This window comes from Ochlerotatus camptorhynchus, unplaced genomic scaffold, assembly GCF_037179485.1.
Source record: "Ochlerotatus camptorhynchus isolate MF236.1 unplaced genomic scaffold, CSIRO-AGI_Acam_v1.1 ptg000158l, whole genome shotgun sequence".
NCBI classification, from domain to species: domain Eukaryota; kingdom Metazoa; phylum Arthropoda; class Insecta; order Diptera; family Culicidae; genus Ochlerotatus; species Ochlerotatus camptorhynchus.
The window spans coordinates 864,797-878,681 of record NW_027040648.1 but is presented as its reverse complement, the minus strand read 5'-3'; the positions used below and the strand labels follow the sequence as shown (position 1 = coordinate 878,681).

The 13,885-nt window shown below is 42.2% G+C and overlaps 1 protein-coding gene across 1 annotated transcript; it reads left to right on the top strand.

The window, feature by feature from the left end:
* The first annotated feature begins 2,168 nt into the window (after positions 1–2,168).
* Positions 2,169–12,661, top strand: LOC135701388 (pancreatic lipase-related protein 2-like). The gene is made up of 4 exons (XM_065222172.1): positions 2,169–2,747; positions 10,887–11,314; positions 11,379–12,157; positions 12,221–12,661. The coding sequence occupies exons 1-4, from the start codon at positions 2,630–2,632 to the stop codon at positions 12,516–12,518; spliced, it is 1,623 nt and encodes a 540-aa protein (XP_065078244.1). The 5' UTR covers positions 2,169–2,629; the 3' UTR covers positions 12,519–12,661.
* The last annotated feature ends 1,224 nt before the right edge of the window (positions 12,662–13,885 follow it).

Here is a 13,885-nt window from a genome sequence, read left to right as displayed (position 1 = left end):
CTCGATCGACCTTCAAACCCAGGAAGTGCTTTAGCTCTCCCATGTCCACCATCTCGAAACGCCTTGACATCTGGGATTTGATGGCTGTCACCAGACCCATCCGGTTGGATATAAGGATAATATCATCCACGTACAGCAGCAGGTAGATAACAAAGCCTTTCTCCTTCTTCCAGTACAAACAGCTATCCACATTGGATCGCTTAAATCCGAGGATAAGGACGAACGAATGGATTTGTTCGTTCCAACTTCTCGTTGCCTGCTTCAGGACATACAAAGATCTCTTGAGGCGACAAACGAGCCGTGGGTTCACGCTCTCAAAGCCCTCAGGCTGTCGCATATATATCTACTCTTTTAGAACACCATTGAGGAAGGCGGTTCTCACGTCCATTTGATGGATATAGTACCCCTTCTTGTTCGCCACCGAAAGCAGCGTTCTCACTGTGGTTACTTTGGCTACAGGTGCATACGTCTCGTCGAAATCGAACCCCTTCCACTGAGAATAGCCTTTCGCCACCAGTCGAGCCTGGTAGCGATCTACATTTCCAGCATCATCACGCTTCACCTTAAAGACCCACTTGCAATCTACGATGTTCTTTCCTGCCGGCTTCGGAACTAGGTCATTTTCCATTTGCATTTCCCTTCTGCTTGCGCTTGGCTCTCCCGTTCTTTCGCCGCTGAATTACGGAATTCTGGACAATCCACACGTTTGTGCCCGAAATGACCATATTCGAAGCTTTTGAAACCAGTCTTCTTCCCAGCGAAAGCCGACTCATCAGAATTTTCCTCCGAGCGGCTCGTTTGATTCGCACGTTTTGCAGATTCGTCCATCAGCCGTTTCTTGACGTACTCCGGGGTCAACGGGTCAGCTTGGATAGTTTTCAAAGCCGTGATTAACGCATCATAGGACTTTGATAGCGCTAACAGAAGCTGGCAAACGACATCCTCGTCCTCCGTTTTTACCCGGCAGCCTTCATCTCACGCACCACTTTCTCAAACTGCAAACTCACGTTTTCGCCTTCTTTTAGACGCAGCTCCTGGAACTGCATCTTCAAGTACTGCTTCCCGGTGATCCCAACCCGCTCGAACGTGTTCTTCAAAGCGTCCTAAGCTTCCTTCGCCGTCCGTTTGTCCTTCACGTAGTTCAGTTGGTCCTCTGCTATTCGGTTGATGAGCATTTTTTTGCACTTCCGGTATCTGGCCATGCGTTCTTCGAGTTTCTTCTTCTTCTCCGCCTTGACTGCCACGGTGTCCGCTTGGAGTTCCCTCGCGTACTCCTCGTCTTCAATGGCCTTCTCCAGACAGTCCAACACATCTTTGTCCTCCATTGGAACCTCCACTCGGAACTTCCAGTTTTCGAAGTTGCTTCCATCGAACAGCCACAACTTTTCTTCACCCATTTCCGCGAACAAACGAAACGAAACTTTTCAAATTTCCCTTCTACTCTGCTGGGCTTATAACCTAATAAAATAGGCAGAGCAAAGTTAAAGCGTCTTTATTGAACGGTAGCTTGGGTAAAAGAGAACAATTCATAATTCGAAGAAGGCAAGGCCTACCAGGATCTCAATATCTAGATTGTTAGGTTGCTATGCAACGCATCGGTCGGTTGTCATTCAACAGCATTTACCTTAAGATAATGGCTTGAGCGCAAACTCTAGTGACGTGCAACGTGTAAACAGGACATCACTCTTCACTTACAACGATATTCATTCGCCAGTCAACAAGCCCACATGGAACCATTATTCCTATCGATGCAGTAAATATTGATAATAGTTGTAAATAACATGTTTTTGTCCTGCTATTTTTCTCCCGATTACAATGATTGAGATCAAAGTTCGTTGTTATTTTTACCACCACCCAAATCAATAAATCAACAGACACGTGTTCAAATCAAATTCTGTAACAGAATGAACTTTCCCGCACCTAAATATAGAGCCGACAGCCTATCGTTCAATCAACAGTTCAAAATTCACCAGCTCAAATGAACTAATGAACCAAAATCTCCCGGCTTGCTGTTCCCTCTCTCCATTTGAAAGTTCATCCGTCATTCAAGGAGAGAGGAACATTTCCATGGAGAAGCGGCGTCCGCGTGTTTGCCTCAGCTCACACGTTGCGCCTACTAGGATACGCGCGCTTGCGTCGGGATTAAATACTGGCAGTTTTGCAACGTCCGCAGTCAGTCATTCAACGAAGCTGGTCGCGTTAACATCGCAAATTACAAAACAAAAAATAATCTCCTCTCCTCTTGATACAATTAATTAGAACGCGAATCTCCCACCATCAGAGAACGAGGAAGTAACTAGAGCTATAACTTTCTTCCCGTATCACAGTTCGTTCTTATCAGTTCGGGTGAAGAAATTCAGTTAAGAAGAAGTCGTTTGCGTGCATCGTGTCTGAACTTTTGACCGAAATTTACTTGTGACGTTGTTATATGTGAGTTGCAGAAGTTGTCGATTAAGCGATAGAAGATTAGAACTCTACAAGGGGTGAACTTGATCCACTGACAAGGCGCCGTGAGCAGGCAAGTTACGTTCCTAATCCGGGCAGTGTATGTGACCGCAGAAAGTGTGACGTTTCGAGCGAAGAGTTGTGTGAAATTTCGGCCGTGGTGAATGCGTGACAGACAGGCAGGATGCATTTGTCAAACGGAACGGGACTGCTGTTTCCTACGTTGATGTACCTGGCCAACTACAAGGAGAACGAGAGTCTAGTGACGCGGAATCCGGCCATGAACGAGGAGTACCGAGCAGGTGAGGGAATAAGTGTTCTATCGGTAGTTTTAAGGTTTTTGAGGTCCAGAATTTCAAAGCTACTGCAGTGAGTTTACAATGTAAAGCTAGTGTAGATGGTGATTCGAGTAAGCATAAGCTTTAGTTACTAGTTTAAAGTCAGCTTCAAAGCGGACGCGATAGTACTAATTGGTCTTTTATCAGCACTGCTAATGTTTACAAGCTCTTAAATTAAACCCTTTTACAGTCTTCATTCGCTGGTTTGGGTGTAACCTCACTTCATCTACCGATTGTCATTCGTCAGTTGGAAAGGGTTTTCATGCAAAACAGCTCAGTAGATCATTTCCAAGTATGAACAAAGAAAACAAGATGCACATTTCAAAAAGGTTCTCAACTGAGTTATAAACAAAAGAGAAAGTATATAAAGAGATTCGATCAATGCAAATAGGACCTTTTGAAATGTTTATCTAGAAATGTAAAATCTAGCTTGGAACAATTGTCTGACCGATAACTGCTTTTTAGTTGGGCGGACTTCAAACTAGCGAAATCCCAACAAAAAATCGATGAGAATCTGTAAGCATTTTGGAAAATATTAGCCAATATTTGCATGTGGTAGTGAGTCGTTCCTTTTCACGCATTTCACTAACACAAACATGGAAATTAATTCTATAGATTTATAAGACAAGCACTGCAAATTTTGACGATTCCTAAAATTTCTTGATGGTTCGTGAATCAACACATTTACGATGTGAAGAATTTTTCGTGCGGAAAATCTGACTTTGGAGGTTAAAGGACAATCCATAAATGGTCACTATCATGGCTGATTTTACAAGGCAACTCAGCCATTACAACGGCCATCTGTAGATCGAGTCAACGGCCATTTGTAGACGAGTCTGGACAACTTCTAGATCAAAATACTTTCAGGACAAACCCACTAGGACTGCAGGCTTTCAAAACGAGTCCAGAGTACTTCCAGAACACGTCCAGAACAAGATCAGAGGACTTCCAAAAGACTTTCACTACAAGTGCTGATAATCTTCAGAACAAGTTCGAAAGACTTCCAGAACGAGTCCAGAAAACTTTCAGAACAAGTCCAGCAGTTTTGCAGAGCAAGTTCAGATGACTTCTGATCCAGGGAACTTTCAGGGGTTTAAGTACAAGTTCTGAAAATGTTTGGCCCATTTCATGAAGGAGTCGCGTCCAGAAGGATTCCAAAATTAGGTGAAAAGCCTTTCAGGATACGTTAAGAGGACTTACAGAAGACTTCCTGTGCAGGTTCTGAAATCGTTTCAATGCAACTTCATAAAATTTTCAGATTCTTAAAATTTCGTGATAGTTCATGAATCAACACATTTACGATCAACATGTGAAGAATTTTTCGTGCGGAAAATCTGACTTTGGAGGTTAAAGGACAATCCATAAATGGTCACTATCATGGCTGATTTTACAAGGCAACTCAGCCATTACAACGGCCATCTGTAGATTCTATCAACCTTGTCCTCAAAAACCCTTTGAGTTTTATACGAAATTCTGAGATTTTTGTGGATTAATAGACTTGACTTCCGAGGCGTATGGGCAAGTGTAATGGCAGATGAAATGTTTCGAGAACTTTCAGGGAAATCTCTGAGGATCTCAGAAGTAAGCTTAGATAACTTCACGGATGAGTCCAGACCTGGGAAGAAAGTCTAGTGGATCTTGTGCAGTTTCAGTAGATACTAATGGTAAGTCCGAAAGAGTACTCTCCTGACAAGTCGAGGGGACTTCCAGAACAAGTTCTGAAGAGATATTGGAAGAGCCCAGAAGACTTTCAAAACGAGTTTAGAAGACTTCTAGTACACACGTCATGATAATTTTCAGAGAACCTTCCAGGACAGGTCCAAGAGACTTTCGGTACAAGGTCTGAAGATTTTCAGAACAAATCCAGGAGACTTTCAGATCGAGTCCTGAAGATTTCCAAAACTAGTTCAAAAGAGTTCCAAGGTACTCCCAGAAAACGTGATCTAGAAGACAAGTTCTGAAGATATTCTGAATGAGTCCAGAAAAAATATAGAACGAGTCTGGACAACTTTTAAAAATATATCTTCTAGGACAAATCCATAGGACGTCTAGCCCTGAAGACTTTAAAAACAAGTCCAGGGGACACCCAAAACACGATCATATGACTTTCAGAAACCGTCCAGTACAAATTTTGGACATTTTCAGAACATGACCAGAAAAAATCCAGAATGAGTCTGGTGAACTTTCAGAACTAAATCAAAAGACTACCAGGACAACTCAGCAGGACGTCTAGCACTGAAGACTTTAAGAAGACTTCCATAACTAATTCTGAGGACTTTCAGAACAAGTCCAGAAGAATCATTAGCAATTTCAAAAGACTTCTGTGATACACCCGCAGTACTTCCGGGACACGATCAGAGGACTTTTAGGAGATTTTCAGAACAACGACACCCAGAAGACTTCCTGTACAAGTGCTGAAAATTTCCTGAACGAGTCTGGACAACTTCTAGAACTAGATCAAAAGGCTTCCAGGACAAATCCACAGGACGCCTAGCCTTGAAGACTTTCACAACGAGTCCAGAGGACATCCAGAACACGATCAGATGACTTCCAGAAAACTTCCAGTACAAGTGCTGAATATTTTCAGAACGAGTCCAGAAAAAAACCAGAATGAAACTGGTCACCTTCCAGAACTAGATCAAAATACTTCCAGGACAAATACACAGGACGTCTAGCCCTGAAGACTTCCAGAAGACTTTCCCAACAAATTCCAAAGATTTTAAGAGCAAGTCCAGAAAAATTATTAGCTAGTTCAAAAGACGTCTATGATACACCCGGTGGGCTTCCGGGACACGATCAGAGGACTTTTAGGAGTTTTTCAGGACAAAGACATCCAGAAAATTTCCCGTACAAGTGCTGAAAATTTCCTGAACAAGTCCAGAAAAAGCCCAGAACGAGTCTGGACAGCTTCCAGGATATATCCACATGACGTCTGAAGCCCTGAAGACTTTCAAAACGAGTCCAGAGGACATCCAGAACACGATCAGATGACTTCCAGAAAACTTCCAGTACAAGTTACGAATATTTTCAGAACGAGTCCCGAAAAAATCCAGAATGAAACTGGTCACCTTCCAGAACTAGATAAAAATACTCCCAGGACAAATACACAGGACGTCTAGCCCTGAAGACTTCCAGAAGACTTTCCCAACAAATTCCAAAGATTTTGAGAGCAAGTCCAGAAGAATTATTAGCTAGTTCAAAAGACGTCTATGATACACCCGGAGGGCTTCCGGGACACGATCAGAGGACTTTTAGGAGATTTTCAGGACAAAGACATCCAGAAAACTTCCTGTACAAGCGCTGAACATTTCCTGAAAGAGAAAAAATCCAGAATGAGTTTGGACAACTTCCAGGATAAACGCACATGACGTCCAAAACGAGTCCAGAGGACATCCAGCACACGATCAGATGACTTCCAGAAAACTTCCACCACAAGTGTCGAACATTTTCAGAACATGTCCAGAAAAATTCAAAATGAGACGGAAGGTGTCCAGAACTAGATCAAAAGACGGCTAGGACACGTTTAGAGGCCTTCCAGAAGTTTCAGATGTTCAGAACGATTCATGAGCGAATCCAAAAGGCTTCCAAAAGTAGTCCAGAATACGTTCAGAAGACTGCCAGAACAGGACTTTCAGAAGACTTTCATAACTAATTATGAAGATTTCCACAACATGTTCAGAAGAATCATTAGCTAGTTGAAAAGACTTCTGTGATACACCAGGAGGACTTCCGGGACTCGATTAAAGGACTTTTAGGAGACATCCAGAAAGCTTTATGTACAAGTCAAGAAATAATCCAGAAAGAGTTTGGACAACTTCTAGAACTAGATCAAAATACTTCCAGGACAATTTCACAGGACAACTAGCCCTGAAGACTTTCAAACCGAGTTCAGAGGAGATCCAGAACACGATCAGAGGACTTACAGCAGACTTCCAGTATAAGTGCTGATAATTTTCAGAACATGTCCAGAAAAACTCCAGAATTAGTCTGGGCAACTTTCAGAACTAGATCAAAAGACTTCCAGGACAAATCCACAGGACGTCTAGGACACGTTTAAAGGATAGTAGTTGTAGATGTTCAGAAGACTTCCAATATTAGTCCAGAAGACTTTCAGGATACGTTCAGAAGACTGCCCAAATAAATTCTGAAGATTTTCAGAAGAATCATTGGTTTGTTCAAAAGACTTTCATGATACACCCAGAGGACTTCCGGGACACGATCAGAGGATTTTTAATAGATTTTCAGAACAATGACTTCTAGTACAAGTAAGAGATGAACTAGCCTCAGGCTAAAAATCTCTATAATAAAGAAAAAAAAAAAAAAAAAATTCTAGTACAAGTGTCCGAGTCCGGAAAACTTCTAGAAATAGATCAAAATACTTCCAGGACATATCCACTAGCCCTGAAGGCTTTCAAAACGATTTCAGAGGACTTCCAGAAGACTTCCAGAACACGATCAGAGGACTTCTAGAAGACTTTCACTACAAGTGCTGATAATCTTCAGAATAAGTTCGAAAGACTTCCAGAACAAGTCCAGAAAACTTTCAGAACAAGTCCAGCAGATTTACAGAGCAAGTTCAGATGACATCTGAAAATTTCCAGAACAAGTCCAGAAAAATCCAGAACAAGGCTGGACAACTTTTAAAACTAAATCAAAAAAATTCCAGGACAAATCCACAGGACGTCTAGCCCTGAAGACTTTCAAAACGAGTCCAGAGGACATCCAGAACACGTTCAGAGAACTTCCAGAAAAGAACAAGTGCTGACAATTTTCAGAACATGTCCTGAAAAAAATCCAGAATGAGTCTGGTTAACTTCCAGGACTAGATCAAAAGACTTTCAGGACAAATCAACAGGACGTTTAGGACACGTTTAGAGGACTTCCGGTAGCTTAATAAATCCAGAATGACATTAAATAGATTTTCAGAACAAAGACTTCCAGTACAAGTGCTGAAAATTTTCAGAACTTGTCCAGAAAAAAAAAATCCAGAACGGGTCTGGACAACTTCTAGAACTAGATCAAACGACTTTCAAAGCAAATTCACATAGACGTCGGAGGACGCGAGGACTTCCAGAAGATTCTTATGATCAGAACGATTCCAGAACAATTCATGAACTAGTCCAGAAGACATTCAGGATACGTTCAGAGGTCTGCTAGAATAGGACTTCCAAAAGACCTTCAGAACAAGTCCAGAAAAATGATTAACTAGTCCAAAAAACTTCTATGGTACGCCCGGAGAACCTCCAGGACACGTTCAGAGGACTTTTAGGAGAGTTTCAGACGGATTCTCAGAACTTCAGGATTTCCAGTACAAGTTCTGATAATCTTCAGAGCTAGTCAGAAAGACTTCCAGAACAATTCCAAAAAACGTTCACAACAAGTCCAGGAGGCTTTCAGATCTAATCCAGAAGACTTTTAGGGTTCAGAGATCCTTTAGACCAATTCATGATCGAGTACAGGAGAATTTCAAAATTACTTTCAGAGGCCTTCCAGAAAACTTTCATAACTATTTATGAAGATTTTCATACAAATCCAGTAGAATCATTAGTTGGTTCAAAAGACTTCTATGATACACCCGGAGGTCTTCCGGGTTACGTTCAGGGGACTTTTGGGAGATTTTCAGAACAATGACTTCTAGTAAAAGTGCTGAAAATTTTTAGATCGTGGCCAGAAAAAAATCCAGAACGAGTCTGGACAACTTCTAGATCAAAATACTTCCAAGACATATCAACTAGCTAGGCTTTCAAAACGAGTTCAGATGACTTCCAGAACACGTCCAGAAAACTTCCAGAACACGATCAGAGAACTTCCAGAAGACTTTCACTACAAGTGCTGATAATCTTCAGAACAAGTTCGAAAGACTTCCAGAACGAGTCCAGAAAACTTTCAGAACAAGTCCAGAAGATTTACAGAGCAAGTTCAGATGACTTCTGGTCCAGGGAACTTTCAGGGGTTTCAGTACAGGTTCTGAAAATGTTTGGCCCATTTCATGAACGAGTCTAGAAGGATTCCAAAATTAGTCGAGAAGCCTTTCAGGATACGTTCAGAGGACTTACAGAAGACGTCCTGTGCAGGTTCTGAAATCGTTTCAATGCAACTTCATAACATTTTCAGAGCAAGCCCAGAAGATTTCCAGAACGAGTTCCAGAAATTCTGAGAGCTTTCCAGAATTTTGGAAAGCTTGCCATAAGTTCCGAGAATTTTTCAGATTTGCGAACTTCTGAAAAAATCCATGCATTAACAACAAATTCCGAAAACTTTCCAAAAGTTCCAGAAACTTTACAGAAGTTCCTAAATTTTCCCAGATGATCTTAGAATTTGACTGAAATTCTATAAACTTCCTAGAAGATCCGAGTGCTTTGTGGAAATTCTGAGAGGTTTCCGAAATTTTCGAGAACTTCCCATTAGTTCTGAGAATTTCTCAGAAGATCGGAGAACTTCCCAAAAAATCCGTGCATTTACAACAAATTCCGAGAGCTTTCCAGAAGTTACAGCAACTTCCCAGAAATTACCAAAAATTCCCAGATGATCTTATAATTTCTCAGAAATTCTATAAACTTCCTAAAAGTTCCGAGTACTTCCCAGTAATTCTGAGAGCATTCCATAAGTTCCGAGAATTTCTTAAAAGTTCTGCGAACTTCTTAAAAAATCCGTGCATTTACAACATATTTCGAAGTCTTCCTCGCAATTCTTAGAGCTTTCCAGAAGATTTAAAAATTTCCAGAGTTTCTGGGAATTTCCCCAGAAGATGCGAAAATTTCCCACAAATTTCAAAAACTTCCCATCAGTTTCGACAGCTTTCAAAAGTTTTCGAAAGCTTGCCAGAAATTCCGAGAACATCTCAGATGATTTGCGAATTTCCCGAAAGATCCGAGAACTGACAAGAAATTCTGAGATCTTCCCAACAGTTCCGAAAACTGCCCAGAATTTCCAACAGATTCTTACAAGATGCGTGCACTTCGAAGAACATCCGAGAACTATTCGTAATTTCTGTGAGCTTCCTAGAACTTCCTTCCAAGAACTGTTCAGAAGATTTTTGAATTTCCCTTAAAAATACGAGAACTTCCCAGAAGATCGACGAGTTTCACAGAAATTCCAAGAACTCCTCAGAAGTTCAGAGAACATTCCAGAAATTCTCAGAACTTCACAGAAGATTAGAGATCTTTACGATACTTCAAAGAACGTGCCAGAAATTGCGAAATCTATGTCAACACTTGATCAGGTTTCAGATATCTTTAAAATAATTCCTGACTAACCTGATCTTATAAGCGATTGTCTGACACCTGCATTTTGAAGCCGCTGGAGATGTTTAGGATAATTCCTGATTCCTTACCTGATTGTTTGAGAAAATTATTCACAAGACTTTTCATGACCTGTTGGTCAGTTGGAGGTATCCATCTGAGGCACTCCATTTTAATTATTGATCAGTTAGAGATCTTCAAACCCATTCCTGATCCTCTTGTAATATTTCCCAAAAGAACTTCTTATACATTTTTGATCACTTGATCATCTTCAGAATAGCTCAGAATAGAATTTGACTTTCTGTGACAATATCTGATGGAGTTCGTTTGAGTTATTGATCCGTTGAAGATCTTCACAATAGTTCCTGATCATATTGTTGCATCGAAATAATATCCATAGAACTTCATTCAAATTTGTGATCAATTTCAGTTGTTAAGAATAATTCCTGATCCAACTGTCATCTTGACAGAATATCTGAGACACGTCATCAGCAACCATAGGCTCAGGACAAATATCTAGAAGATCAAATATGATCGCAAAGATCTCTGAAATTAACGCAAACGGAGTCCTAGCTCTGCTTTCGAAGTGCTTTGAACTCACTCTTGAAGCTCGATCAATCGGAATTGGTAGTTCTCTGAATGATCTGTGAATCTGTAAATGAGGCTCTTCGGACTCTTTTCCTAAACCTAATAAAGTCCTCCAGATCTACGCGGGAAGTTTAGAGGATCTTTGTAGGTGGGAGTTTCGGAATATCAGTCCCTTAATTTTCCAAAATTGTCACTGAATTAGTCACTACTGGAATTTTTGAAGTGATCGTGACGTCCAAAATGAATCTTCAAAATCTCCCTCCTATCATTCCAGACCCCAACAACATAGTGTGCTACGGAGTCTATGGATGCTTTCCGATCACCCCGCCGTGGACGGACGAGCGCCGGCCCATAGCCCTGTATCCGGAAAACCCTGCCAAGATCAACGTTCGCTTTCCGGTGTTCAACCAATTCGCCCGGTCCTATCCCAAGTTCATCAACCTGGACGATCCGGACTACCTGCACGAAGTGGGCATCAACCCGGCCGGAAAGATCTACATCATCACCCACGGCTTCCTGCAGACGGGCAGTGCCAAGTGGATCGAGCGGATGATCAACCTGATTCTGGATCAGGACACTGACGGTACGGCCACCTGTATTGTGATAGACTGGGGTGGTGGTTCAAGCCCACCGTACAATCAGGCCAGTGCCAACATTCGGCTGGTCGGAGCGATCGCGGCGCACATGATCTTCTTGATTGCGGTGAGTTGTTTTGAAAATGATTCGTATCGAACTCCAATTGAACTAACCTTTCCGACATTTGCAGGAAGAATTCCGGTTCAAAAACCTGGACAACGTACACATGATCGGCCATTCGTTGGGAGCGCACCTTTCCGGCTACACCGGATACTACCTGCAGAAGGACTTTGGTCTGATGCTCGGTCGCATCACCGGAATGGATCCGGCGGAGCTGGCATTCACCGAAACGAATCCGATTGTCCGGTTGGACACTACGGATGCCAAGTTCGTCGACATCGTTCACAGCGATGCGACGCCGTTCGTGCCGAAGATCGGGTTAGGATTGTATGAGCCGATCGGACATTTGGATTTCTACCCGAACGGAGGTTTTAAACAACCCGGTTGCGATCAGACTCTGTGGAAGCGGAAGGACGGTTCATTTATATCCAGCATGTATCAGTTCTTCAGCTGCAGTCACGTTCGATCGGTGGACTTTTTTGTCGAGAGCATCCGCACCAAGTGTCCGTACACGGCGATTGTTTGCGAAAGCTACGAGAAGTTCTTGGCTGGCGATTGTTTCGATTGTGATCGGGATGGGCATCTGTGTTTCCGGTTTGGATTCCACAGCTACAACAGCTATCGGAGTTTGAGGGAAGCCAATCAGTTGATTGGGAAGCAGACCATTCAGGCGTTCTTCATTACGGGACCGGGCGAACCGTACTGCAGGACGCACTACAAAGTGTTGATCAAGATGTCCGACACGGAGGAGAGTATTTTGCACGGGGGAGAGATCGGCCGATTCCATCTGAGTATCTACGGAAGCAAGGGAGATCACTCGAATAAGATGACATTCACCGAAGAAGCAGAGTAAGTTCTTGCTGTACGTTGCTGTTCAGAACTTCGTTTCTAACCTCTGCTTCATCATTTCAGATTATACGAACCGGGTCACAACTACACCCGAGTGCTGGCCGGTACCAGCGTTGGTAAGCCCAGAAAGCTGACGGTCGGCTGGGAGTACAACACCAGTTTCCTGAATCCGTTGACGTGGCGAATCTTGAGTTCACCCCGTGTCTACGTCGAGTACATCGTCCTGCAGTCGTTGGAGTACCGAAGTAAGATCCGACTTTGCCCGAACTACAACATGCCAGTCACGAGCAACGTGGACAGTATGTTTACGCAGGACAACTGCCGCTACTATCCGGAACCGTTGGAAACCGTGCTCAGTTGAGCAGTTTCGATTGTCAAGGCCTCTGAGCCACTCGCACCGCATCAATGCAACTTTACCAGTAAACTAGACTACTCTTAGAAAATAGCACTAGAATATTTAACATTGTAAGCATCCCATGTATTATTATAACGTACGTCAATCAAGCGGACCATGACAGTCAGTGGAAAGAACGAATCCCTCTCCCCTGCCGAAGGCGTCAAAGTCCAATGTTTTATTTTGTTACAACAGTGCGGGATTTCGTCATAATAAAGCGCCTTCAGAGATTACGAACCGGAGGTTGCGCGGCGAAAAGAATTGATCTTGGAACTCTGCGGGTACAAAGAACGCACTGATAAGCTCTGTCTTTTGTAGTTATCTGACATCAAGCGCCTGACGGTTGTTTACGTTGGCTCTGGGGTACGATGCGAGATGAACCATCCAAGCAATTGACCGTGGATTTCTGCGACCGAGAGCCGGGCAGTTTAATCCGGTTTCTGATCTGAAACGAAATTTTTCCATGCATCATTTCGGAGATACCGGAGGTCACTTGGGTCTGATGGTGGTGCAGACCTATCATGGTTTATTTTTGGGCATACTGACAGTATTTGTATTAGTTTCATCGTTCACTCAACTAAAGGGGCCATCCATAAATTACGACACGCATGGATTGGATTTGGATGGATTTCAGGGCTGTTAGCGATCAATGCATGGAATTTTGTTTTTCTTGAAAAAAAAAACCAGGAAGTCGTAGGGAATTTAATAATTTTCTAACAAAGGATAATCTATAGAAAGTAATGCATTTTAAAACACAAGCATTTAATTTTGCTAGATATTTTCATTCACACATTGAACTTTACAGAGTGGATTACATAATCGACAGTAGCAAATAAATTTTCTCAATTCAGAGACTTGAAATGTTTTTTTTTGGTTCTGGAATATGCACATTTGCCACACATTAGAAGTTGAACAAGTTTTTGAAATACTTAACTTTGAATATTAGAAAAAAACAAGGTCAAGGTAGTTCAACCATAGAGGTAACTCTAAGACTAGTAGGTCCCGAAGGAACGTGCTCAACTTTGCGGCTCAGCTCTGGTACTAACTTCGGTCCCAAGCTAATCGATGCACCCCTCGAAACATTGGAAAATTCACGAACCCCTCATTTTACCTGCCAAACTTCCATAGCGATCAAAACAAACATTGTGTATTACTAGAATTTTGACTAGAATGGGGTACGTTAATAGATTTGCTTGGGAACAATAGACTAGTCAAGTAGTGAGCCAATTTAAAATCGTTATTTTTCACCGCTTGGTTCTACGATTTCTGATTTCATGTGTAGCCTGAGATGGTTTTGAGTGAAATTTAAAGAAAACCCTAAAGTTATTTCGAAG